At 35.7% G+C, this 26293-nt stretch overlaps 1 protein-coding gene across 6 annotated transcripts in view; it reads left to right on the top strand.

The window, feature by feature from the left end:
- The window catches only part of CBFB (core-binding factor subunit beta), a 95905-nt gene extending 70154 nt beyond the window's left edge, over positions 1–25751 (top strand). For 3 of the 6 annotated variants that reach the window (XM_051975052.1, XM_051975051.1, XM_051975055.1), the window contains exons 6-7: positions 21047–21148; positions 24161–25751. In XM_051975052.1, coding sequence (XP_051831012.1) covers positions 21047–21148; positions 24161–24183 — 125 coding nt within the window. In that variant the 3' untranslated portion in view covers positions 24184–25751. Of the gene's footprint in view, positions 1–16233; positions 16267–21046; positions 21149–24160 lie in introns of those variants that run through there. The other 3 variants (XM_051975056.1, XM_051975053.1, XM_051975057.1) reach the window with 2 other exon arrangements.
- Positions 25752–26293: the final 542 nt, after the last annotated feature.

Below are 26293 nucleotides of genomic sequence, written 5' to 3'. Positions count from 1 at the left end.
GAACAGTTGATATATACAGTATCAGCCATGTCCAAAAACATATGTCTCATTGTACATATTTCATCTATCATTTCCCAATCCCAATAAGGGATATCTATCCAACAATTATTAATCAAATACTTCCGGTGGTTCATGTGACACGTAATCAAATGGCTCCAACGGTCAGTGGGGTTACAAGAACAAAAAAAATGGAATAAAGGCAAATATTTCACCACAGAGTATTTATTTGGCAAGTGCTACCAAAACAAATTAATCAAAAAAATCTCTGAAAACCTTTACCTCCAAAAGATTACATATGCCAACATTTTTTCTACATTAAGGTTTGCTGTGTCATAGCAAAATGATTTTTTAAGTTGTAGAATTTAAATTTGTTATACAGTTTTCTTTTATAAAAATTGTCAAATTTAGTGACCTTTTTAATGACATAACTGGCTATCAGTAGTATGCTACCTAGCAGTTTTTTTAATATGCATATTTATCTGTCATTTCAGGATGATATATTTTTTAAAGTATTTATTGATCTGTTTCTAGATACTCTTCCATTTCCCAACATATACATCTTCTTCCATCCAAAGAACCCTTCCCTATAACAAAGAAGAAAATGGGTAGAAAAAATGGTTAAGGAATACAACTAACCCCTCAATTGAATCTGACAGTATATGCCATGTTTCATGCATAACATAGTCACCCACAAAGAAGGGAGAAAAGGGTTTTTTCATCTCCTCTTCAGAGCCAAACTTGGTAAACTTTAATTATTACCTAGCAATAAAACAATTCTTTTGCACTCCCTGATTCATCATCCCAGTCACCACTGTACCTTCTCCAAATCTTTCTTCAAATTTACCACATCTCACCCTTCTCCTACCTTCTTAGCTGACCTTGCCTCATACTTCACTTAAAAAAGAAATGAGATTATTTTCCAAGAGTTCCACTTGCCCCTCTTCTTATCTTACCTCATACAGATGCCTTCTGCCACTTTATTCTCCTTCACCCCATCAATCTTGAAAGGATGACTCTTCTTCTTCCCAAAGCAAACCCTTCTATATCCATGAATGTTTCTCTTCTGTTGATCTTTTCCAATGGATCATCTCCTCTATTATCCCCATTCTCATTTAGCTTCAATTTCTCGCTGTCTGCTGTGTGCCTCTCATCTGTCCACAAACATGAATTCCTCATCCTCAGAAAATCCTCCCTTGACCCACCCATCTTCACTAGCTAATACTTTATATCTCTTCCTTTTGTGGAATCCATCTACACTTGATGACTCCACTTTATTCTTAATCCTCTACAGTCTGATATGGATTTGACCAGTTAACTCAATGCACTGAGTTAAGGGATGGATTTTCTTATTCAAAGGATGGCAAGAGACCGATGTCATTGAATCAAAGAGTATGTACAAAGTGTAAGAAGACTGAAAGGATGGAGGGGCAGGTGGGAGTTATGAAGGGTTTTGTATGCCAAATATTATAGTTTATATTTCATCCTGGAGGTAAGAAGAAGCCATTATAATCCTACAATCATGACTTCACAACTATAATTTCCATCTGTCTGGACATTCACCAATTATATAATCATTTTCTTTGTGTCCATTTGGAGTTTTCACAAAAAGTGCTGCTATAAATATTTTGGTGTTTCTTTGATCTTTGGGTATATGCCTCTTGCTGAGATCACTACATCATAATGAAATATATACAGAATAAAGGTAAAAGGCTGGAGCAGAATCTATTATGCTTCCTTCAGCTGAAGTTTTTAAAAAAAAAAAAAAAAAAACAAGGGTAGTAATCCTGATCTCAGATCAAGCAAAAGCAAAAATAGATTTAATTAAAAGAGATGAGAAAGGAAACTACATTTTGCTAAAGATTGCCACAGATAATGAATTTCAATACTAAACATATATGCACCAAGTGATACGGCATCCAAATTCCTAGAAAAGAAGTTAAGAAAGCTGCAAGAAGAAATAGATAGCAAAATTATAATACTGGGGGATCTCAGCCTTCCTCTATCAGAACTAGATAAATTGAATCACAAAATAAACAAGAAAGAAGTTAAAGAGGTAAATAGAATTTTAGAAAAGTTAGATATGATAGACCTTTGCAGAAAATTGAATGGGGAAAGAAAGGAATATACTTTTTTCTCCTACACAACCTACCTACACAAAAATTGATAATGTATTAGGGCATCAAAAACTTAAAATCAAACACAGAAAAGCGGAAATAGTAAATGCATCTTTTTCAGATCATGATGCAATAAAAAGTTGCATTTAATAAAGAACCAGAAAAAGATAGACCAAAAATTAATTGGAAACTAAATAATCGAATCCTAAAGAATGAGTGAAACAACACATTTATAGAAACAATCGATAATTTCATCCAAGACAATGACAGTAGTGAGACAACATCTCTAAATTTGTGGGATGTAGCCAAAGTAGTTTTTAGGGGAAATTTTATATCTTTAGATGCTAACTTGAATAAAATAGAGAAAGAGAATGAACATGTAACTAAAAAAGCTAGGAAAAGAACAAACTAAAAGCCCCCAATTAAATACCAAATTTGAAATTCTAAAAATTAAAGGGGAGGTTAATAAAATTGAAAGTAAGAAAGTGGTTGAACTAATAAATGAAAATAAGAGTTGGTTTTATGGGGGGAAAAAACAACAAAATAGATAACTTTTAGTTAATTTGATTAGAAAAAGAAAGAAGAAAATCAAATTGCCAATAACTTTGCACCAATGAAGAGGAAATTAAAACAATAATTAGGAGCTATTTTGCCCAATTGTATACCAATAAATCTGATAATCTAAGTGAACTGGATGAATACTTACAAAAATATAGATTGCCCAAATTAAGATCACTCACTATTTCACGTTTAAACATTTGTTCTTGTTCAGTAGTGTCCAGCTCTTCTTGATCCTATGGACCATAGCTATCCATTGGGTTTTCTTGGCAAAGATACTAGTGTGGTTTGTCATTTCCTTCTCCAGTGGATCCTTTTGTCATTCAATCAGGGCTTAAGTGACTTGCCCAAAATCACACAGCTAGTAAGTTTGTGAGACTGAATTTAGAGCTGACCTTAGACCCAGCTCTCTATCCACCAAGCTGCCAACTGCCTCATGAATATTTTAGTTACTTCCAAATTGGTTTTCACAGTGATTAGACTACTTCACAATTCTACCAACAGTGCATATACAGTTTCTGTCTTTCCACATTTTTGATCTTCACTAGTATTTTATTTTATAATTTTTGCAGTTTTCTGAGTATGAAGTAGAGCTCAATATTGTTTTGATTTTCATTCCTTTATTAAGGATTTGGACCTCTTTTTTGGAGAACTATTAATATCCATTAGGAATTGACTAAATATTTTGTATTATTTCCTTATATATATCTTGGATATCAGACAAAGGTAACAGTTTAACAAAAAATGAAAAACTAACTGCTTTTCAAAGAAATTTTATATTTTGGCAAGAACACTTTCAAAGCAGGTACTTGGAAATTTTTTCATAACTAATATGATTTGTTGCCTAAAATGATATAAGCACGTTACCTAAAACGATTTTCATATCTATACAACTTAAATTTGAAACCAGAATTTCTAACATATTTAAAATCTTCCAAATGAAATATTTCTGTGGCTATAACTATTTGTTAATAAACGTGTGTGTGTAAATTTAACACCTTCAGATTTTGTTTTCTGTGAATTCAATCATGTTCATCTCTTCATGACACCATTTGGGGGTTTTCTTGACTAAGATTCCAGAGTGGTTTGCTATTTCTTCTCAAGCTTATTTTTCAGATGAAGAAAGTGAGGCAAACAGGTTAAGTGGCTTGCCCTGGGTTGCACTGCTAGTTAGTATATAAGGCTGGATTTGAACTTGGGAAGATGAGTCTTCCTGTTTCCAAGCTCAGTGCTCTATCCACTGTGCCATCAGGTTACTTTAATCTTCCTATTAATTGTAAGAAGTGACTTATTAAGGGAAGATGTGGAATGGGCTAAAACTGAGTTGATGCACTGAGGTCCAGCACTTAAGGCTAATTACCAATTGGACAATACTCTATTAGCATATGCTTGGAGAAGAATGGCCCTTCCCACTACTCTGTGCAGGTTTGATCTGTTGGTAGATAGAGAGATTGAGGAAGATTTAGAGGGTGAAGTAGGACTAGCTGTAGTGGGAGAAGAAAGAGGAGATTCCTCTCCCTTTGATAAAGAATAAAAATCAAGGACTTTCCCTTATCCTGACTCAGGCTGATTTTAAAGTATACAGGGTGCTAACTTGGTCTTCACAAAGATGAAAATTTATTAGGTAAATTTTAGGTATTTATTTAGGTAGATTTTTACAAAAATCTTCCCATAATTGATGGGTGGAGTTGTAATTATGTACCCATAATTAAATAAGGGTAGTTGACAATGCATTTCTTTATTTTAGAGCTATGTATCTTTGTGAATGAATTATCTTTATCAGCTATGATAACTACTCAAATAAAATATTGAAATAAAATGAACTCCAAGCCATATACTTTTACATAATTAACAAATATATATGTATATATACACACACACATATATACATACATGTTGGGAGTTTGTATTTAATTTTTTTTTTCTAGTGGAGGTAAGTAATCAAAATAATTTAGTGTTTTGGATTTCTGAAGGCAAGTATATAACAGCCATTATTGGGAATATCTATCATAAAAAAGTTATTCATAAAATGTCCACATTAGGAAGTATTTTAGTGATCATCTGGTTCAATGTATTTTCTTTCTTTCTTTCTTTTTTAATAGCTTTTTATTTACAAGTTATATGCATGGGTAATTTTATAGCACTGACAATTGCCAACCTTTTGTTCCAATTTTTCCCCTTCTTCCCCCCACTCTCTCCCCTAGATGGTAGGATGATCAATACATGTTAAATATATTAAAGTATAAATTAAATACAAAATAAGTATACATGTCCAAACCGTTATTTTGCTGTACAAAAAGAATGGGACTCTGAAGTATTATACAATTAGCCTGTGAAGGAAATTTTAAAATGCAGGTGAGCAAAAATATAGGGATTGGGAATTCAATGTAATGGTTCTTAGTCATCTCCCAGAGTTCTTTCGCGGGGTATATCTGATTCAGTTCATTACTGCTCTATTGGAGCTGATTTGGTTCATCAATGTATTTTCATCTTAGAGTTGAAAGTATCAGGATAATGTCCAAAGTCATTTAATAAAGATTTAAGTAGCTACTGTGTGCTAAGCACGGAGGATACAAATGTGAAAAAGAAAGACAAGTCCCTATCCTTAAGAAGCTTATAATCTAACTGGGGAAGACAGTTCACAAAAGGAAGCTGAAAAGGAAGGTAGGGACAGAGAATTAGAGAAAAAGGTACATGGGCAGAACATGGTGGAGTCTAGTCCAAGAATTACAAACTGATGAACAATGAAGAAAATGAATGGCTTGGGAATCTTCTTTAATTGGAGACTTTGGAAGGAGTTTTGTTTTATCTTCCAGCCTCCAGGCAGAGGGGCAGAGGGCACTCTGGGTGCCGATGTGGCCTACCAAAGCTAATGCAATCACAGCAAGTTAACAGCAGTGTAACCCCCCCCAAAAAAAAAATCATCATGTAGAAATAATTTTGTTTTTATATTGCTCTTATATACATACTCCTAATCTGAATAGATTTCTCTGAAAGCCATTTCACAAAGTCATGATTATTGATGCTTATTTATTGGCTAAAATCATCCATAATTTTTTTTTTTAGAGGGAGTGTCCAGCAGACCTGTGATTTCAACTGTGTAAGGAATTCCCAGGTTGGAAACTTCCTCCACCAAACAGATTGTCATCTGTAGCTTGTACTTTTAGCCTCACATCTTACTGTCTGTTAATTTCACTTATCAAATGATGGGGTTAACCTCTAAGTTCCCTTCTAGCTCTAAATTTGTGGGACAGTCCATTATTCTTTTATAAATGAAGATAAAAATAAGCATTTACCTATAACTTTAATAGTTATGTTAGCACTGAAAGATTGAAATGACTTGAACTCAGGTCTTGATTCCAAGTCTAGTTCTACTCTACCACTGCCTTATCTTTCACCTCATCATCATAATAGCTCTCATGCCTTGAGGTTAGAAAAACATTTCCTCTCTGTGGGAAGGAAGGGTTCTTTGATGAATCTCTAATCTCCTTACTAGGGTTATAACCCTCAAGGGTATAGGTCACAGCTCATTCACCGTCTTCTGAGCCTGTGCTGTTCTTGTGCATATTCTTCTGTAAATTCTCATGGGCCTGCTATTAGAAACCTCCTTCTGAACATTGTAATATTTCTGGGATATCATTATAACACGTGGACTGTTTGTTAAAGTGCTAGCAAAATATTAGTTAAGCTCAATCTCCCCATTTAAGTCAAAAGGAAGAATTAATATTAAGGAAATGGTGTTATTGATGTCCCTATGAGAGCCACCTTACTTTATATATCCATTTTGTATCTGTGCATATGGTTCTGATTTGATGGTTTTAAGATAGCATTTGATTTTATTTCCTAAACCACCTCCTACAAGACAAGGTCCTAAAGGTGATTAATTCCATTTTTACCTATAAAACTTTTTCCCCCTGTAATTAAGGATATGCTAGAAAGCAGAAGTGGTCTTTATATTGGAGACAGAATAACCAGAAAAAAGTGCTTGCTCTGCTGAGTCCTCTTTGTGAGCACAGCTCAGCAGTATGCGCGGAGACTATTTTTGTAATAGAAACAGGCGCGAGTCTGTGTGTGGTTTTTGTGTTTGTTTTTTGTGTATTTCTGGAGCCTTAAATTCTATGTGTTCCAAGAAAAATCTCTTATTCTCTATTTATTTTAACCCCCTACAGAGTTCTGTTTTTTAAATTGCTGAACTATGCTAGAGGACATGTTATGAAAAATGTGGACCATATGAAAGTTCCTATCTGTGGTGGGCCTCTCCTAGAGGTCAGGCTAGGGAGATGAGGGAGGAAGTCAGACAGAGAGTTAATGGGATGTAATGATTGGAGACTGCTCTGAAGGAATATGGTCTAGGAGGAAGAAAGCATGTCTGCCTTATATTCCTTCTGAAGAACAAAGGCTGTGTTAGGTCCTATCTCAGAGGTCAGATTGTGTATGCATTAATCTTTTTTTAAAATTAATTAGAATAAGAATTTCATTTTCCTAATTGAAGTCAATTTTTTTAATATTAGAAATTCACAATAGGAAGAATACTGGGTATGAATTCAGAAAACCTGCATTTGAATTTCAGTTCTACTGATTACTTTGTGTGTGATCTTGGACAAGGCTCTAGGCCTCATTACTCCCTTCCTAACATTACCAAATTGATTTGAATGACCTCCAAAGTTTCTTCCAGGTCTAAATTCTATAATTCTTTGGGAGGAAACAAAATTCATATGTAAATGCTTGGGGGGGAGGGAGAGGGAATGACCTGTCGTTTTGTTTCTCCAGATAGCTAGTTAAGAGAGTTTTGATGAGAATGTTATATAGTTTAATAAGCATGTTAGCCAGTGGCTGCTTGTTAGGCTGGTAAAGATTTTTCTTATCTACCTTTTTCTGTAGCCTAGCTTTATCACCATAATAAAAAAATTATTACTCATATCTTATTTACAGAACATTTTCCTGATGGCTATAGCATATATAACATTATCCACATTTTATAGATAAGGAACAGAAGCAGAAAGAAGCTATTACCCCCAGAGTCACATGGTTATCAGAGGTAGCATTAATTTTCTCTTAAAGACAATGTTCTTCTGGTCACGCAAACTCAAAACTGAGGAGTTATTCTTGACTTGTCACTTTGATTCATCACCCAAATCTGGTCAATCCAGTCGCCATGACAATATCAGCACTCAGGTGACTAGCTATCATCTCAGTTCTGAGCTTCATTACCTCTTTTTGCTGTAAGGATCACAATTGATGTCTCTGCAGCTAACTCTCCATTCACCAATTCATGCTCTATACTGTTGCCAAATTAATATCTTTAAAGCTCAGGGCTGACCAGTGATTGCTCTTTCATACCTCTAGGAAGGGATTCTTTTTTTAAAAAAATTTTTAATAGCTTCTTATTTTCAAAATATACACAAAGATAGTTTTCAGCATAAATCCTTGCCAAACCTTGCATTCCAAAATGTTTCTCCTTCTCTTCCCTCTCTCCCCTAGACAGCAAGTAATCTAATATATGTTAAACATGTACAGTTCTTCTATGCATATTTCCACAATCATGTTGCACAAGAAAAATCAGATCAAAAAGGAAAAAATGAGAAAGAAGCAAAAAACAAGCAAAGCAATAAAAAAGATGAAAATACTATGTTGTGATCCACATTCAGTCCCTATAGTCCTCTTTCTGGATACAGATGGCTTTCTCCATCATATCTATTGGAATTTCCTTGAATCATCCCACTGTTGAAAAGAGCCACATCCATCAGAATTGATCATTACATAATCTTGCTGTTGCCATGTACAATGATCTCCTGGTTCTGCTCACTTCACTCAGCATCAGTTCATGTAAGTCTCCCTAGGCCTCTCTGAAATCATCCTGCTGATCATTTCTTATAGAACAATAATATTCCATAACAATTTTATACAAGAAATTAGCCATTCTTCAACTGATGGGCATCCACTCAGTTTAGAAAGGAATTCTTAATGGATTCTGGGCCCTGAATCCCTGAGGCTTGTGCCCCTTAGCAGAACAGTGTGTTTAAAATGTATGATTATAGGGAAAGTAAGGGAAGAAGAGGTAATAATTATTTAGTGCCTGTTATGTGTCAGACTCTGCTTTTACAAATATCCTTTCATTTGATCCTCACAACAACCCTGCACTTTACAGGTAAAGAAACTGAGGAAAAACAAAGATAAAGGAACTTGCCCAGAACCATATAACTAGCATGTGTCTAAGGATAGATTTAAATTGAGATCTTTCTGGCCAAGAGGTCCAGTGCTTTAGCAGCCCTGCCCCCTGCTGCTTCTAATATCTAGAAGAACAAAGGAAGCTAATTATTCTGAAATACAGTTACCAAAACATATTTTTAGACAAGTTCATAAGCCCTAGGTGAAGACTCCCTGCTCTAGGATAAAACTCTCCTATCTGGCATTTTATGCCAATCATGTCTAACCCCAGCCTTTCCAGACTTATTACACATTAAATGAATGACACATAATTTGTAATGTTATAAATTCCAGCCAAATTTTCCTGTTTGCTATTTCTAATTTGTAGCATTCCACCTCCCACCTCCATGTCTTTGTCCAGGCTGCCCTTGATAGCTGGAATATTCTTTCCTCCTCACTTCTGCCTCTTGCTATCCCTAGCTTTTAGAGCTTCCATCAAGTGATCACCATCTGTTAAGACCTTTTCCTGACTCTTGGGCACCAGTTATTTACCTACATTGTGTTTTCCTCTCTAAGTTCTTAGGAGGAAGAGACACATTTCCTATTGTCTTTGTATGCCCAGTGCCTGACACATAATAGACTCTTTAAAAAAAATAATAAATGTTGATAGGATTAAATTAGAACTTCCTGGCCAGTATAAAAGTTTGCATATTTACTTATGTAATGTGATATTAAAAAGTGCTATGTTGTAAAATGATATCCTCATTTTATTTATATCTTTAAAAATATTTAGTGCTGTAAATTAGCCTTTTGTTTTAATCTGTTGACTTTGATTTTACTTTTTTGATGAATTTTCTAATTTTTGATCATCATTCATTTCTAAAACAATAATTTTTGGAATTACTACCTTTATTTCTTTAGCCTTTAGCAGTTATTGTAATTAGAAGTTATTGATTAGACTTAGAAACAATGTGAGGTGCAACCTAGAGTCAGTTATGGTACTATTAAAAAAAAATGCCAGACCCAGAGTCAGAAGACCAGGTTCAGACAGTTTACCACAGACCCATAGACTTGACTCCTCCACATTAGTTTCTTATTGGCAAAATAATAATAAAACCACTATTTCCTACCTTACAGAGTTGTTTTGAAGAATGGGTTTTGTAGACACTAAAGTGCTTTGTAAACAGCACTTTATTTTTATTATTATTATCAAAATTATTATAAAAAGTTTCTCTTTCCCTGAGATCTAGGGTCTAGCTTACATTTCCCAGGGTCCTTTCTGGTGCTAAAATTCTATACTTCTTTAACAATTTTCCTCCATTTTAGTCTCCTTTAGAAAATTAAACGCTTAAAAATGTTCAGTAATTTAACTTAATAAAATGGGAAACCAGTCCGATAATTTTCATTGATTCAGAGGCCTGTGTCTTTAGTTATTTACTCAGGGTAGTAGCCTCAGAAAATGGTGTCATTTAGATTCATCCAGTCTTTCATCATCTAAGTCTCACCTTTTTTAGGTTGACAGAAATAGAAATCATAACTTCAAAATCATCCAGGGATATGATACCATTCCTCTTCTGTACTACCTTGCTGCTCAAAAAGAGTAACCTGTATTGAGATGTCTATATAAACTAATAAAATCAATGATACCCCCCCATCAGACTTGTTCATATGTGTTTTATTTTAAAAGCTCTGTAAAGTAATTATTAATAAAAGGTTTGAATCAGAAGGATTAGGAATAACAGGACAGTCATTATGGACTGAATAGTCATAAAAGATTTTCTGATTAATTCTTTCTGTTACCCCACTAACAGGCAAGACTATTATGATGAAATATAAACTTATGAACATCATGCTTTTAATGTCATGAAATTTAGAAATTGGAAGAGTATCTTATAAATTCAACTTCCTATCCATCTGAAGTACTTTTTTGATGCCCCTGACACATTGTCTCAATTAGCCTCTGATTGAATACTCCTTAAAAAAAAAAGAAAGAAAGAAATTTAGACATCCCTTTTCAGTGTAGGACAATTATTTATTAAAACATTATTCCTTACATTGAGCAAAAATCTACTTCCTTATAATTCCTATTTATTTGACCTAATTCTGCCTTTTGCAATAACACAGGACAGTCATCTAAAATGTAGCTTCACTTGACCATCTTACAGTTTTTTGGTAAACATTCCTCAATGTTTCCCCTGAAAACCACGTTGCTTTGAATGCTTTTTTAATTTGCAACTGTTTGTCCATTTGGCACCTTTACACCTTCAGCAAACTCACATGGAATCTCTTTGCTTTCAGTTTGTCCCTCATCATATGTTGCCATTAGGCGTTGCCTTTCGATTGCTATTGCCTCCTCTTCTTGTCTTCTCTTCTTAGTCACATGGCCTTGGTATGAAAAGAAGTTTAAAAGTATTTTTAATGACAGAAAAAAGAATCACAAAATAATCCTTTTCATGCTGCATAGCCCAGTCTTCCATGCAGTTAGCAAATCTGAAACAGAAACATGCATTCTTATACAAATCAAAAAAAGAACAGTCACAGTCTTGCCATTTTTAACATTATTCTCTTTCTAGGACAAAAGCCTCAAACCTTACCATCTCACAAAGTATTATTGGTAGGCTGGCAGTGATGTTATAAATATATAATTAGTATTGATTCCTTTCAGTCAGGATTTCTTCAGTGCTCAGCCCCTTTCTAACCTTCATTGACTGAAACGAAATGCTTATATTAGTGTTTCCTGATTGTGCAAAATTGATCTATCTTATACAACATTCAGCATTGATTCTGTACAGAACATAAATTGTTTTTCTGATATATATGCATTCCATAGCATTTTTAGATCCATGACTACAGTTTAGCTTTCAATTGACCCGTTAATTGTAATATTTGGGTAGCTTCATGAATGTACAGTCTGCTAATATTAAGATTGCTTAAATCTGAGGATTCTGCCAGAGTTTGCAAATGTAGAAACTGATGTTGAATTTTATTTAGATTTGGAATTAGAAAACTTAACATGGCAGAAATTTAAATAGTGATTTATTTAAATAGAGTTAGAGATAATGTATGAAAGACGAGTATGACTTCTTTGCAAAATTTGCTTTGGAAAGCAAAACCTTCAGTTATTTAGATGGCATTTAAATAGTGAAAACAAATATCAAGTTGATCTAATTTTATTTTCCTGAATGCTGATAAAACAATAGGTATGCCTTAAGCACTTTGGGGGCATATAGAAGAAAACTGTTGCTAGTAAAACATTAAATTTGACATATTAACTATAATTCAGACTAAAGTCAATAAAATATAAATCACAGAATAAAAAATGGTTTCATCACTATTTTTGATTTAAACATTGAGGATTCAGAAGAAAAAAATGGATATGGAAAATGAAAAGATGGCTCCAAAGGTGTTTGTCTGTGGACCATGCTGTCAAATACAGACTACTGACAAGGGATAGTATATATCCAATAGAGATTACTATTAAGAAGTAGTCATAACATAGATTAAGTTTAAAAACATAACTACCTGGAGTCTTGCAAATCTAATCAAGAAGACTTTAAAAAAGGAAAGAAAAAATAAGTTTCCCTCAAGCCTGAAGACTTGATACCATAAAGAGAAGCAAGTATAGAAAACATGGGAGAAAAACTAGCAGATGAGAAAGTAATAAATAATAAGAATTGAAGATTCTAATGCCAGGAATTAAGTTTTACTTCATCAGTGTCCCTGAGATTTGATGGAATAGAACTTGCTCTAGTAATTTGACTTTGATCCTAAAAACAGTCGTTCAAAGTTGGAGAGACAACTTTCAGTTTGATGTAAGGAAAAATCTTCCTATCAATTAGAATTTTTCAAAAGTAAAGTAGCCTTACTCAGAAGATAATGATGCTCACTCAGTGAAGGTCTTCTATCAGAGAAAGGCAGCCAGATGGTACAGTGTATAGGAAACAGGAATACCCGAGTTCAGATTCCACCTCAGACACTCCTTAACTATGTGATCCTCAGCCTCATTTTCCTTATCTGTAAAATGGAGATAATAACACCTTCCCCACAAGTTTGCTGTGAGGATCAAATGAGATAATACTCATTATTTTTAGACAAACAGTCTTATGTTGGAGGTGTTCATAGGAGATTCTTGGTCAGATATAAGTTGGACTGGCCTATGAATTCTTTCTAACTCCTTGATTCTTTGAAGCAACTGAAGAATAGAAAGACTTAATCAGTTTGAATTTTTACAGGGCCTGTTAAAGCCTTTAGAAAGAAGACTAACTATGGTTAGTCCCTCAAGGTTCCATCAGGCCTTGTCTCCCTCCTTCAAGATCCAGTCCTGTATCACACAAGTTGCATGTTTTGCATCTTAAATTCAGTATGTCCAAAATAGAACCCAAGTCCACCCCTCTTCTGAAATTTCCTATTACTTTCAAGCTATCATTATGTTTTCCAGTGTTCCAGGTCCACAACCTCAATGTCATGCTCAGCTCCTCATTCATTTTTATGCCACTCTTTCTTTCTTTACAATATCTCAGAGTCAGCTGCCTTATCTCATTTTGGTTTCTGGTCCACCACACTACTTTCCAACAATCTAGGTACTCTCTATCCTTTCAACCTTTCTTAAATATTACTGATTAATCTTTGGGCAGTCACTCCTCTGATTAGAAATTTTCATTGGCTTCCTCTTGCCTCCTTAGACAATTGGGTGGTGTAATGCATATGTCATTGGATCTGGAGTCAGGAAGATCAGATTTTGAATCTAGCCTCAAATACTTATTAGCTCTAGGCAAGTCTGTTAATCTCTGTTTGCCTCAGTTTCAAGGCAAATACCCAACTTAAAATGAGTATATTTATATACTTATCTCACTGGGTTAATGTGAGGATCAAATAATTGGTTGAAGTTTTTTCTTAAGCAGTTGACACAGTGCTTGACATAATGTAGGGACTACATTCCCCTTCTCTTTCTCCTCATCATACTCTCCCAGCCCCATTTCATACTTCCCTACTTCCAATTTCATACTTTCATACTAACAAAACCCCCAAAAATTGATAGGTTACGAGGACAAGACACTGTGCTTATAGGGAGCTGTGCAGCACTCATCAAGCCTGAAGGAAAGAACACATATCCAGCTGGCAGTTGGTTCGGACCAACCACCCAAAGTCATTTGTACAGACACCTGGCATAGTGAATCATGAATTATCCAGTGTGGAAGAAGGCTAAGATGCTTTGAAATACAGTCCCCAAGAAAACCACAATCAGAGGCGAGAGGCTCAGGACATGAAAGATAAGGAAAAGAGACAGAAGTACTAAAAGTACCAAAGATTACAGGAAGAAAAATTTTCTAAGACATTGAACATAAACAGATAAATATAAACAAGAACAGCAGAAAAAAATATGTCCTCTAGATCTGATAAATTAGTTCAGGCATCTATAAGTAAATACTGTAAATGGTAGAAAAATGATCTGGCAATTAAAGAGACAAAGAGAATAGAGAAGCTTGAATCTGCAATGGCATTCTCACCAAAGAAACAAAAAAGAAAACAGGAGATTATGAATGCAGATACACAGAAAGGAATGATAGCCTAGAAGAAAAACAAGAAACAATAATGTGAAAAGAAAATATGCTTACTCTGCAATAAGTATCTGTCTTCCATTTTGTGACTGAACTCTGAGATCGCCTTCCCTTTTCATTCTCTTCTTAACTCTGCAGTCTGGCTTCTCATATCACTATTGAACTAGATCTGCTCCCCCCAGTCACCAATGAGTTTTGCCAGATCAAATGTCCTTTTTGCAATCTTCATCCTTCTTAAACACTCCCCAGCTTTTGTGGCTGTCAATCATTCTTCTCTCCAGGTTTTTATGACATTATTCAAGGGGTAGTGTTATGAGTCTCAAATTAGATAACGGATGTAAAGCATTTTGCAAACCTTAAAGCCCTATGTAAATCCCAGTTATTATTAGCTTTCTTTCACCAAGCTTCCAGTCTTGAGATAACCTCATTCTTTTGATCCTTTAACTTTACTCCTGTAAACAGTATTTATAGAGCATTACAAGAGTATGTTGATAATGTTTAACAACCCAGGGTGGGAAAATGGGGACAAGAGTGTATATACACACATACTTTTATATTTACTTTACATTTTCAGTACTTATCATCAGAACAATAAATCAAACCATGATTATAGCAGTCGCTGATTTCTGAGGCATAAATGCTCATACTAAAAATTTAATTATCTCTTCAAGCTCGTTAGAGCTAGCAGTAGCACATCCCTGAATTACTCCCTCCTATTTCTCCTCACATCTATCTGGCCATTTTCTCACTTTCCTTTGTTAGATCTTCATCTAAATCATACCCTGTAACTTTAACTGTCTAAGACTCTGTCCTGGGTTCTATTCTCCCTTTATACTATTTCTTTTTAGTGATTTCATCAGCTCCCATGGATTCAATTAATATCTCTGTTCTGGTGGTTCTCATATTTACTGATGGAACTCTAATCTTTCTGTTGATCTCCGTTGTTATATTTCCACCTACCCATTGGACATACCAGACTGGGCATCTTAAATTCACCATGTTCAAAACTTAATTCATTACTTTTCTCCTTTAAACCTTCCTCTCTTCCTAATTTTCCTTTTACTGTTGAGGATACCACAGTCCTCTTAGTCACCCAGGTTCGCTCGTTGGTATCATCTTCATCTCCCTCTTTCTTTCTCCTCCTTTCCTCTCCCACCCTAACCCCCCATATCCATTCTGTTCTCAAAGTCTGTTAATTTTATCTTTGTAACATCTCTAGTATGCATCTCTTTCTGCCACCATCCTGGTGTGGGCCAACATTACCTTACACATGGACAATTCCTGTAGCCTTCTGGTTGTTCTTCCATCCTCAAGTCTCTTCCCATTCTATTCCACCTTCCACTAATCTGTCCTAACACAGTTACGATGTGTTAACACAGTTAAGCCTAGTTCTAACCATATCACCACCATCACCACCTTCAGCATACTCCATTGGTTCTCTCTATATAAAAATCCTCTGGTATTCAAAACCTCTCTACCTTCCACCCCCAATCTTCTCACACTTTAAAATCCTTTCCTTATATTTTTTGCTCTAATGTCACCAGCCTCCTAGCTATTTATCAAATAAGACATTCCATCTCCCAATTCTATTTTCATTGGCTGGCCCCCATGACTAGAATGTTTTCCCTTTTCAGCCCTTCCTCATGGTTTCTTTGACTTCCTTCAAATACTAGCTAAAATCCCACTCTCTAAAGAAGACTTTCCCTGCTGTCCCACCTTAATGCCTAGTGCTTTCCCTCTTAATTATTTATCCTTATGTATCTGTTTGTATGTAATTGTTGGCATGTCCTTTTCCCCTTTAGACTATAAACTACTTGATAACAAGAACTGTCTCTTGCCTTTTTTTGTATCCCCAGAATCCTGCTTTCTTTTGATTTAGAACATCGGTGGTCATGACCTCCCTGACTTCTCAAGGAGGTGAGAACCCCAAAAAAGAAGGTGATTATACCTTCCCTGACTGCTCAAAAAAGGAGTGAAAAAACCATAAAAAGGAGGTGATCACGCCCTCCCTGACATCTCAGGAAGGGAGATGAAAACACCAAAGGAAATGGGAAATCAAATCAGATTAGTGGGTTTCTTCTGAAGGGGCTCACTCTTAAAACAGGTATACATAAATCCATCAATATGGGAGGTATTACATAAATTACATAAGCACATAGTAACATAACACAGGCTAGTAGTGATGTAACAAATAACATGAATCAACATGAAGAATTATATATGTCCATAAGTCCTAGAAATAGTCCAAAAGGAATTGATTGTCCATTAGTTCATGTGCCAGGAATCCAATAATTCCTGCAAGCTTTGAAGTCCTGCAGTAGTCTCATCAACAATTTTTCATCTCGAGGAATCCAATGATTCCTGCTGGTTTTCAAGTCCTGCAACAGTCTCATTATCAGCCATGTTCTTTCAGTGTCAGATGTTTCTTAAATCTTCTCCTTTGTTTTGAGGTTTTTCTCTTTTTCTGTCTCTCTCCAGGTGCTCATTGCCACCCATCTGTTTCCTTCTCCAACTGTAAGAATACAAGCAAACCGTCTCTCCCAGGCAGTTAACCTATCTAGTCCCTTCTATTTACCACTTTTGGGATTTCTCCTCATTACCTGGCAATTGTATTGAAGCTGTTTGCACTGGACACTGCCCTGTTGGTTTAAAAGGCCTGTATTCTCCCCAATTGTAATCCCTTTCTGCTATCTGATTGCTTTTCGGTTGATTGATCACATCAGAGTATTGATCTTCTAAAGACTCTTTGGGTAGACTCATTTGCCATCATGCCCCACCTGTATTTTGTATGATATCTTGGAGCTGGGCCCTGCCTCTCATTTCCCTGGGTCAGTCTACATTCTGAGGCCCAGTGGAAACCTCAATTGCATTTTGGACTTAGGGCTTCTCTCATCCTGTCTTCTCACTCTGCCTCCATATCTACACTGAGCTCTCAAATGTCCTAGTTTTCCACACTGAAAACATCGATGAGTTTCTCTAGAAGTCCCTTGCCAAGAGAGACCCTGTCTTCCCATGTTCATCATAGTCTGGGAACAAGCATTTGTGCCTACTGTGGCACAGTGTCTTACGAGCTCCTCTAAAGGAGCATCTTTGTGTAGTCCCCATATAATTATTTTGCAAATCTCATTAGCATTTTCCTTAGCCAATTGTCTTATAAATTTTGTATCTGCATTTTCTCTATTGATTCTTGTGACAGCTGTCTGCAAACATCCCACAAAATTCGCAAAGGGTTCATTGGGACCTTGCTCTATTTTTGTGAAGGCTTTACCTCCATCTTTCTCTGGGAAAGAATCCCAAACTTTTGTTGCAGCTGCAGCGATCTGTTCATAAACTGTTATGGGGTAATTAATCTGTGCTGAATTCTCTCCATACTGACCTTCACCTGCTAGTTGGTCAAAAGTGACTTGTACATTAACTCCTGTTTGCCTTTTGCATCTGGCTTGAATCCTACATAATTCATGATACTCTGAAAGCCACAACAAGTTTTGTCCAGGTTCTAAACATGTCCTTGCTATGGATTTCCAATCACTTGGGGTTAAGATTTCATAAGCCATATTATCTAGTTATATCTTAACATAAGATGATGTAGCCCCATAAAAAGTGTACCTTTTTTCAAATCCTTAGTTTTTTCCAGATCAAAAGGAGTGTATCTTCTCCTTTTTTGACCTGAAGAGCACAGAGTATGCATGTATTTTTAAATCAGATACATCCTGTCCTTCATTTTTTGCCTTAACCAGTGCTTTTTGTAATCTTGTCATAGGCTGCTTCATAGGTGGTTGTGTCACTGCCTCACCCTCTCCTCCTTCTCCCTCCATCCATGAAAGGTTAATTGAGGGAAGTAGGTCAGGGGATGGGAAATACTCCTGCTGTGAAGTATCACACTCAAAATTATACTTAATTCCATTCTTATCTGATTCTTCATCCTTTTCACCTAATTTGGTTGGCACATCCCCCTCCTGTTCTTCCTTATTTTTCCTTATTCTAACACTTATATAATTTATTAAAGCCAGTTGTATTAAATTGTATATATAAAGTGTATTTTTGAAAATTGAGTTTGGATTAGAATTGTAGTATTCACCTAGTTGCTCTCCTACCAATTTCCACTCGTCTGGTTCAATTCTTTTTCCTTAGAGAACCAAGGAGATATGTACTGTACAGTTTGTAAAAGATCAATGATCTGCTCCCAGGTTATAGTTAAACCTTGATTTGTTATCAGACTGACCAAGCTTTCGACACATTTTCCTTGAAGAGGAAAAGAAGGCTGTTTTCTAAACATCTGTCCCATTTTAGATGAAATACTATTTTAGCCTTTTAACAAAGTTTCCTTGTCTGTTCTTGTACTTACCCTAATTTCTGGGTCGAAGAGACTTTTCCACTGAAATCAGGATCATGTCCGCCCCATGTTGGGTGCTGAAATGTAATGCTCTTCTCTAAAATATAATGTTCTCTGGGAGCAGGTTTTTTGGGGGGGCTTCTGGAGGCAGGTTTAGTTTCAGTTCAGAGTAATAATCACCTCAAATGCAGCCAGGAGTTAAAGTCCAAATCTTTATTGTTTCCTTCAAAATAGCCCGGTTAGCTTTCTTAGAGGCCTATCTCTCTCTTCTTGGTTCCGAGAGCTCTTGCCGCTAATCCTTTGTCTCTTCCAGCTTCTGCCTCCAGCTCCCTCTGAATCCTCCAGCCAGCACAAAGGTGGAAAATGGAATGAATCTGATTCCATCTCCGAGAGTGGGCTTGTGGGTTAGTGGGCTTCCTCTTTAGTGGGCTTGAGAGCTCCTCCTTATATATGCTTTCTTAAAGGTGTGGACCTTGTGGAACTATAATAATTACTTAGTACATTTAGAGAACTGTTAAGCACCCTGCTAAACAACCATTATCTCTTGTCAGTTCCACTGATTTAGTACCTTGTAAGAATTCTAACATAGCACAATTTTACCTATCACATAATAGTGGTTGAGAAATGTTTGCTGACTGACTGGCTGATTTAGTCTTGGCATAGTTTTTGGGAACTCGGGGTCACCTGTACAACATATCCAGGGATTGGAATAGGATGTTTGTCTCATTTTACAATAATGTCATTAATACATTATAAACAAACTCTTTTGTAACATCACAGAATGACCCCATAACATTGTTCATTTAATCACATAAAGCAAAAATCACATGATCTAAGTAAGCATTAATTTACTCATATACAATGTCATTTCATCTAATGCTTTGAATTGAAGGAACAGTTAACACTGTTAGGTAAGGTAAGTAGGCACCTTCCATTTAAAAATGTGTTATGAAGAAAAAATTCACTCTAAAAGATTTAAGAACTAAGACCAGTGCAGTGGGCCAACCACATTTCCAGAGTTCTGGTAATTGAGCATGCTATCCATCTTCTGATAGAGTTGGTGGTAGACCATCACTGATACAGAATGGGACAAATATTATTGGACATAGCCAATGTGGGATTTTGTTTTGTCTGACTATACCTACTTGTTCACAAGAGCTTTATTTTTCTCTTTTTTCCCCCTAATTGGGGAGAGAAACAAGAGGGAGATAGGAAGAGAAATGCCAAAGAAAAAAGAATCATTGAAGCATTTTTGAATGCACAGAAGGAAGGCCAGAAAGAATCACAGATAGGAGAGTTTTGAAAGTTGCATGTTTAAATTAATTTTTACATAGAAAGAAATTGAGCTTTTATATATATATATATATATAAAGATTTGAAGTTTCACGAGGCATTGTGTACACTCACACGTATCTTGATATATTTATAAAATGTTGGACTTAGAGTTAAGATCTGAGTTCAAATTCTGCCTGAGATACTTAGTAGCTTTGTGACCTGGGGAAGTAATTACATCTACCTTTTGGGACTATTGTGGAGATCAAATGAGATAACACATAAAACACATGCAGGGATTATGTACAGACTTCCTTTTTTGTTACTCTATAGAAATGTCCTTTTATTTGATAATATTAAGTTCAGAATTTTTTCAAAAACCTAAAATTTAATACATATATATGTAAATATATTTTACATATTACATACTAATATATTTAATATATATCCTTAAAATGAACATTTTTTATATCTAAGGAATCAGTATCATTTTGTGAGATGAATGATATATGTTATCTATCTTTTAAAAACAAAGAGAAGCTGCTCAAGATTCAGAAGTAATAACAAATAATGGGGAGGAGGGACAGACAAGAGGAAGATAACCTTTTTCTTTCCTTTCAGAATCTTCATATAAGTAAGGTCTTTTACTTAAAGGAGAGGTTCTTAACCTTTTTTGTGGCACACTTTAGGCATTCTGATGAAATCTATGGACCCTTTATCAGAATGTTTTTAAATACATAGGAATACAAAGAAAACCAATTGTGCTGAAATGCATTCTTTTTTTAAAAAAATTTTTTTAAAAAACAAAGAAACATGGAGTCCCTGAAATCCATGGTATAGTGGAGAGAGAGCCAATCTCACAATAAGGAGGACCTGGTTAAGTCCTGGACCTGTCTGTGTGACTCCAGGCAACTTTCTTAAGCCCTTTGTGCCTGAAACAGGTTTTTAAAATGCTGAGTTTCAGAGAAGATGCTGACTTGTCTTAGTAGAAGTTTTGTCACCTGGAAGTTCCATGTACTCATGACATCACAGGCCAGTCCCCTTTCCTTATCCCTTTTGCTTAGAGAGTCAGAGCCCTAGAATGCTGGAGCTGGAAGGGACCCACCATAGAGAACACCTAGCCCAAATCTCTCATTTTACAGAAGAGGAAACTATGGTCCAGAGAGGTGAGTTATAATTCATTTCATATTGTATATTTAATATTATTTAGGTGAGAAAGTAAGCTGGTTTTAAGGTTACAACAGACTTTTCAAGCCATTAAGCATAAGTTAAAATACAAATTAAGTTTTTGTCACCAAAATTAAATTGTTGGGTTTTTTTTTTCCTCCTTCAAACTTTAAGTTTTCAGGTATTTTTTTTTCTCCTTCAGTCTTTGTTGCATTATGTATTTGTATGGGCACTAGACATGGATTTTTGAGATCTAGCAAACTTTAAGGTTTTCTTAGTTCACTTTTGTGTACCATATCTGTCTAAAAACCACGTACCCAAAACTAATATAGTAACCATGAATATGATGTTGAGATGAGCTGGTCCACAGTCAGCCAGGTAGCAGATAGCAGAGCTGAAGCTCTAACCCAGATTTTCTCACTCCATACCAAGGCTGTTCCTACCACACCATAGTGCTTCAGTGAATCCATGATTTTCTCAAATGGATGCACATTACCACTTCCCTCATCCCATGAAATTCTTGTCCACCTCTTTATCTAAATACTATCAGAATGAAATACTAAAAATCTTCCTCCAGTTCTCTTGATAGTTCCTTTTGATATCAATGCAACATTTAGATTGTCTATAGTCTATAGTCTTACTCTATGTTGACCCACATCATGCAGTCAGACATAAATGATGACTCTTTCATGTCATTTTTTAAACACAAATCACTGTTGGTAATAGGGTCCAGCATGATCCCCAACCTTCCTGAATCAGCAAGGAGTTGGAGGGAGAGCAAGCATACACCAGACAAATGGAACAAATCCTTGCTTACCATCTCTTCCCAGAACCCAGTGGAGATAAGTCCCCCCAGACCACTGTTTCTGCCTCCAGTCTGTCCCTTGGAAGCTTCCCTAAAAGGGCAAGTGCCCCTTACCCAGCTCCCCACCAAGTAACACCAGCAGCTACCAAGAGATAGGGAAGCCCAAAAGGCCCAAGTCAGTCAGTGAACATTGTTAAGGACCTGGTATGCACAGGGCATTGTGCTAAGCACTGGAGTTACAAAAAAGGAGCTCTCAGTCTAATAGGAGAGATGGCATCCAAACAAGATCACTTCCAAGTTAAATTGGAGTTAAGTCAGCAAAAGGACAGCACTAGTTTCCAGGGGGATTGCAGAAAAGCTTCCTGTAAAGGAAGGTAGAGAAAGGTAAAGAGGAACACGCTTCCAGGATTGGGGGACTCAGTGAAATGAACAGTCTAAAGCTGCATTGTCTTGTGGAAGAAGTGGCAAGGAGACCAGGGTTACTTAGCTTGAAATTGTGCTGAAAGCCCTGTGTAATTTCTCAAATGACTAGCCTGTTGACATATTACAAAACACTTAATTGGAATGTCACGCTTATTAGAATGTCATGTCATGCTAGAAGATGCCTGCTGTCTAATTTCCTCTGTATGATGCATTTCACTCACCTTCTTCACTCGTCACCTGCGACATTCTGGGATTTAGAGAAGAAGCAACCTTAGAAATTGTCCAGTCCAACACTGCCTTTGACAGAGGAGGAGAGGGAACCCCAATGACCTCAGACACCCTCCCTGAGCTTGCATCTGCCCTGTTGCAAAGGCTCCAAGGCCGAGGCTCTTTTCATGGCATCACTCTATATCTAAGGATATGTCGGGGCTGCCTGTTTGAAGATGGAAAAAGTGGAATGAAAGCCTAAGGAAGTCATACCTACTACTAAAGGCCGTTACTTCTCTGGGCCTGAGTTTCCTCATCTATTTCTATCAGTTGGAATCTATCAATTAAATATATGTTAAGTACTTATTTTCTAAAACAGACTATGTAGACAATAGAAACAAAAATGAAACATTCCCTGTTGCTCAGGAAGTTTATATTCAACCAGTGCCTGGCACAGAAGATGGTGTTGGGCCTGCGTAACACCCGAGTACTCATCTTCCCTCGCAGAATCATTACTAGTGTGACTTACCTTCTCTGTGCCTCCTTTTCCTCATCTGTAAATTAGCATCTCCTTCCCAAGGTGGTTGTGAGGATAAAATGAGATGATGTTTGGAAAGTGCTACCTAAAGACTAGCTTCTTTTTTTTTTAATATTGGCAAAATATGGATATGCACAGGACAAAGAAATTTGGGGGGAGAGAGAATACATTGCATTTGGAAAGGGGTTGTAAAGTCAGGAGATTCAGGTGAAAAGGTAGCCCCTAAGTTCAGTTGTGAAGGAAGTTCAGGATTCTGAAGGGCAGAAAGGAGGAGGTAGCACTTCCCAGGCATGCAAAACGACATATAGCAGGTGAGAAGTATAGTAGGCAGGGAAAGTTAGTTCTGATTCATTTGTATGTTGTCTACACTTAGATTATAAGGTTTTAATATTTACAAAATACTTTCTCTACAACACCCCCATAAGGTAGAACACAGATAGAGAATAGGACTAGTCACCTGTTTTACAGCTGAGAAAACAAACTGAGGTTAAATGAGCTGGCCCTGCATGGACATAAAGCTGGCCAATGTCACAGCCAGGCCACCAGTCTCCCAATCTTACACTGGTTGAACCACAGTTGCTCCTGCTTTCTATCTTATGTTATCCTCAAGTTACCTCAAGTCAAAACTGAGATAACTTCAAGGAGATAGAACTTTTCTAGGAGACATAAGGTGCCTCATTTCTTAACCATGTAACTAACTATTAAATCATCTCATAAACTAAATTTATTTGATCCTGTGCTCATGGTACATTTTTATGTTAATTGAGTTTTATAAATAAAATAATTTATTGGTTTTACTCTTGTATTTTGATGATGACATTTCACAAGTAAAAATAGTCTACTAAAACTCAGAAGTCATAAATGTAATATTTTACCTAATGTTTACCTTCATACCTGAATCTTTTATATATTGAAAGGTTTGTTCATGCTTTTCAGATATGAACTTTTTCTCTAGTTCTGTGCTTCATAATTTAAGTATATAGACTCTAGTTTTCAAATTACATTTTCTTGATCCAAATTCTTATTTTCTCATTGCAGGCAAGAAGACAACAAGACCCTAGTCCTGGTTCCAATTTAGGTAGTGGTGATGATCTCAAACTACGTTAATTAGCAGCAACGCAGAGTGCCCATCCCATCTTGACATATATTGCTTCAACTTAGCAGAGATAATTGAATAAAAGACCAGAAACTGTGATAACTGGATATATTATGGTCTGTTTCCTGACCTTAAGCAGTCCACAGGCATCATGAACTGCCATGGTTTGCACTATGTTCATGTTATAATACCTGCATTTCTCCTTTTAGGCATGTAGCTAGCTAGTGATAGTTTGAAATATTGTTTTACTATGCAAGCTTAATTTTTTTGTCATTACTTTAGTAAAATTAAAATTTGTCCAGTTGTAAAACTATTTTCTCCTATCAATTCTAATTAAGGAGTTAATATCATTATAAAAATAGGTCAGTTGAATTTTTCTACACATTTTTAATTTTTTATGGACTTTTAGAAATTTTGGTTATTGCTTCATTTTAGATATGCATTCTTAAATGTTTTGCCATTTTTTTCTTTTTTAAGTGTAAAATATCAGCAAAGTGATATTTTTCACGGTTTTTTTTTACGTTATTTACAAGCCAAACCTAGTAGCACAGAGCTGTCTACTACAACTTTCTAACATAAGTTTCCAGTTGTTAAAGTTACAGTATCCTTTTATATGCTAACAATTGGTTTTCTTTCCTCCTTTCCTAAATGTTTTTAAATTTTGATATTGTTATACATTCTGTCCCAGATCTATTTTTAGATTTTTTTTTTTTTCTGTATTGAATGAGTTTAAGTTGTGGTTTATTTCTTTAAAATATTCTACTAAAGCTCCTAAGAAGTCACAGGTTGGCTTCTGTTTTATTCAGGGATTTTTAAAAGTTATTAAGAAAAGGGGATACTGTAGCGTCTTCACAGACTTAGCAGCCGGTCAGACTGGAGACGGTGAGGAAGCAGCTACAAAGGTGATTATTGAATTTTAAAAGGAAAAAAAAAAAGCATGTTTCACATATCTACTTTATCTGTATTATGTGCCTTTTTTGTTGTTTCTGGGGAAAAAAAATCCGGATGATGAAAGGACAGGCTTGTGCAGGAAATGTTAATCCTATGCAGTTGAGCAGTTTATTATCTTCTATGAGCTATTCTAAGGGGAAAAAATAAATGGTTAATCTTGATGGTATTTTCCAACAAGATTCATAGAAATTATTCAAGAAGAATTCGTGTAAGGATATTTTTTTAAAATAGGCTTCCTACCAAAATGGTATCATTCTGTGTTTGAAATAAAACTGGGGAAAGTATTGTCATTTGACACCAATTTCCTGGATTTTTTTCATAGCCATATTGTCATCCATTTATGAACTTCCAAAAATGTATTTAGTTATAATAAAATAATGGATTATGTTATGTATTTCAAGAGGGAAAATCCTCAATGGTTTCCTCTCCAGTTCAGTAAATGAACTGAAGTTTCACTGAGGTAATTATTGAAATTGTGTATAATGTATTTGATTGTGGAGAAGGAAATAATGTTCAGTATGACTATAGATAGAACAGATAATATCCTGTATCTCAAAATAAAATTGTTGATATATATTTGAAGTCATGCATGATAAGAAGTGTGTTCAAAAGGTCATAAATATTAATACATGAGCAAAGATCATGTTGATCTTTTCTATAATTAAGTATTTTGAATGCATTATGCTTACCTTGGTTAGTATTTGGAATTGTCTGACTCCCATGTTTACACACACACACACACACACACACACACACACACACACTCAAACACACACACAAAACACTGCTCATATAGCCCTTAAGGAAATAACCTTTTGAGGAGTTCTTAAAATAATATATTAAGACCTCCACTGTATAAAATCCTTGTTGATTCTTACTTCTGCACTTGTATTTTGATTGGGATAGTCTGATGATATTAATGTAGCACTTGGAGCAAAGGGTTTTGGCATATCACTAAATAAAAGTAGATTCAATCACATGTTGACATCACTATCTTTATGTAAATATTGAATTTCTCCTATCATCATTTAGCACTGTGTTGCTTATTATATATCTTAATGCTGGCATTAAGATCATGAGCCCTTATCTTCCAATAGTGCAGACTTTTTAAAGTGGTACCCCTT

This window comes from Antechinus flavipes, chromosome 2 (assembly GCF_016432865.1).
Source record: "Antechinus flavipes isolate AdamAnt ecotype Samford, QLD, Australia chromosome 2, AdamAnt_v2, whole genome shotgun sequence".
Lineage (NCBI taxonomy): Eukaryota > Metazoa > Chordata > Mammalia > Dasyuromorphia > Dasyuridae > Antechinus > Antechinus flavipes.
This window is presented reverse-complemented; position numbering and strand designations above follow the sequence as displayed.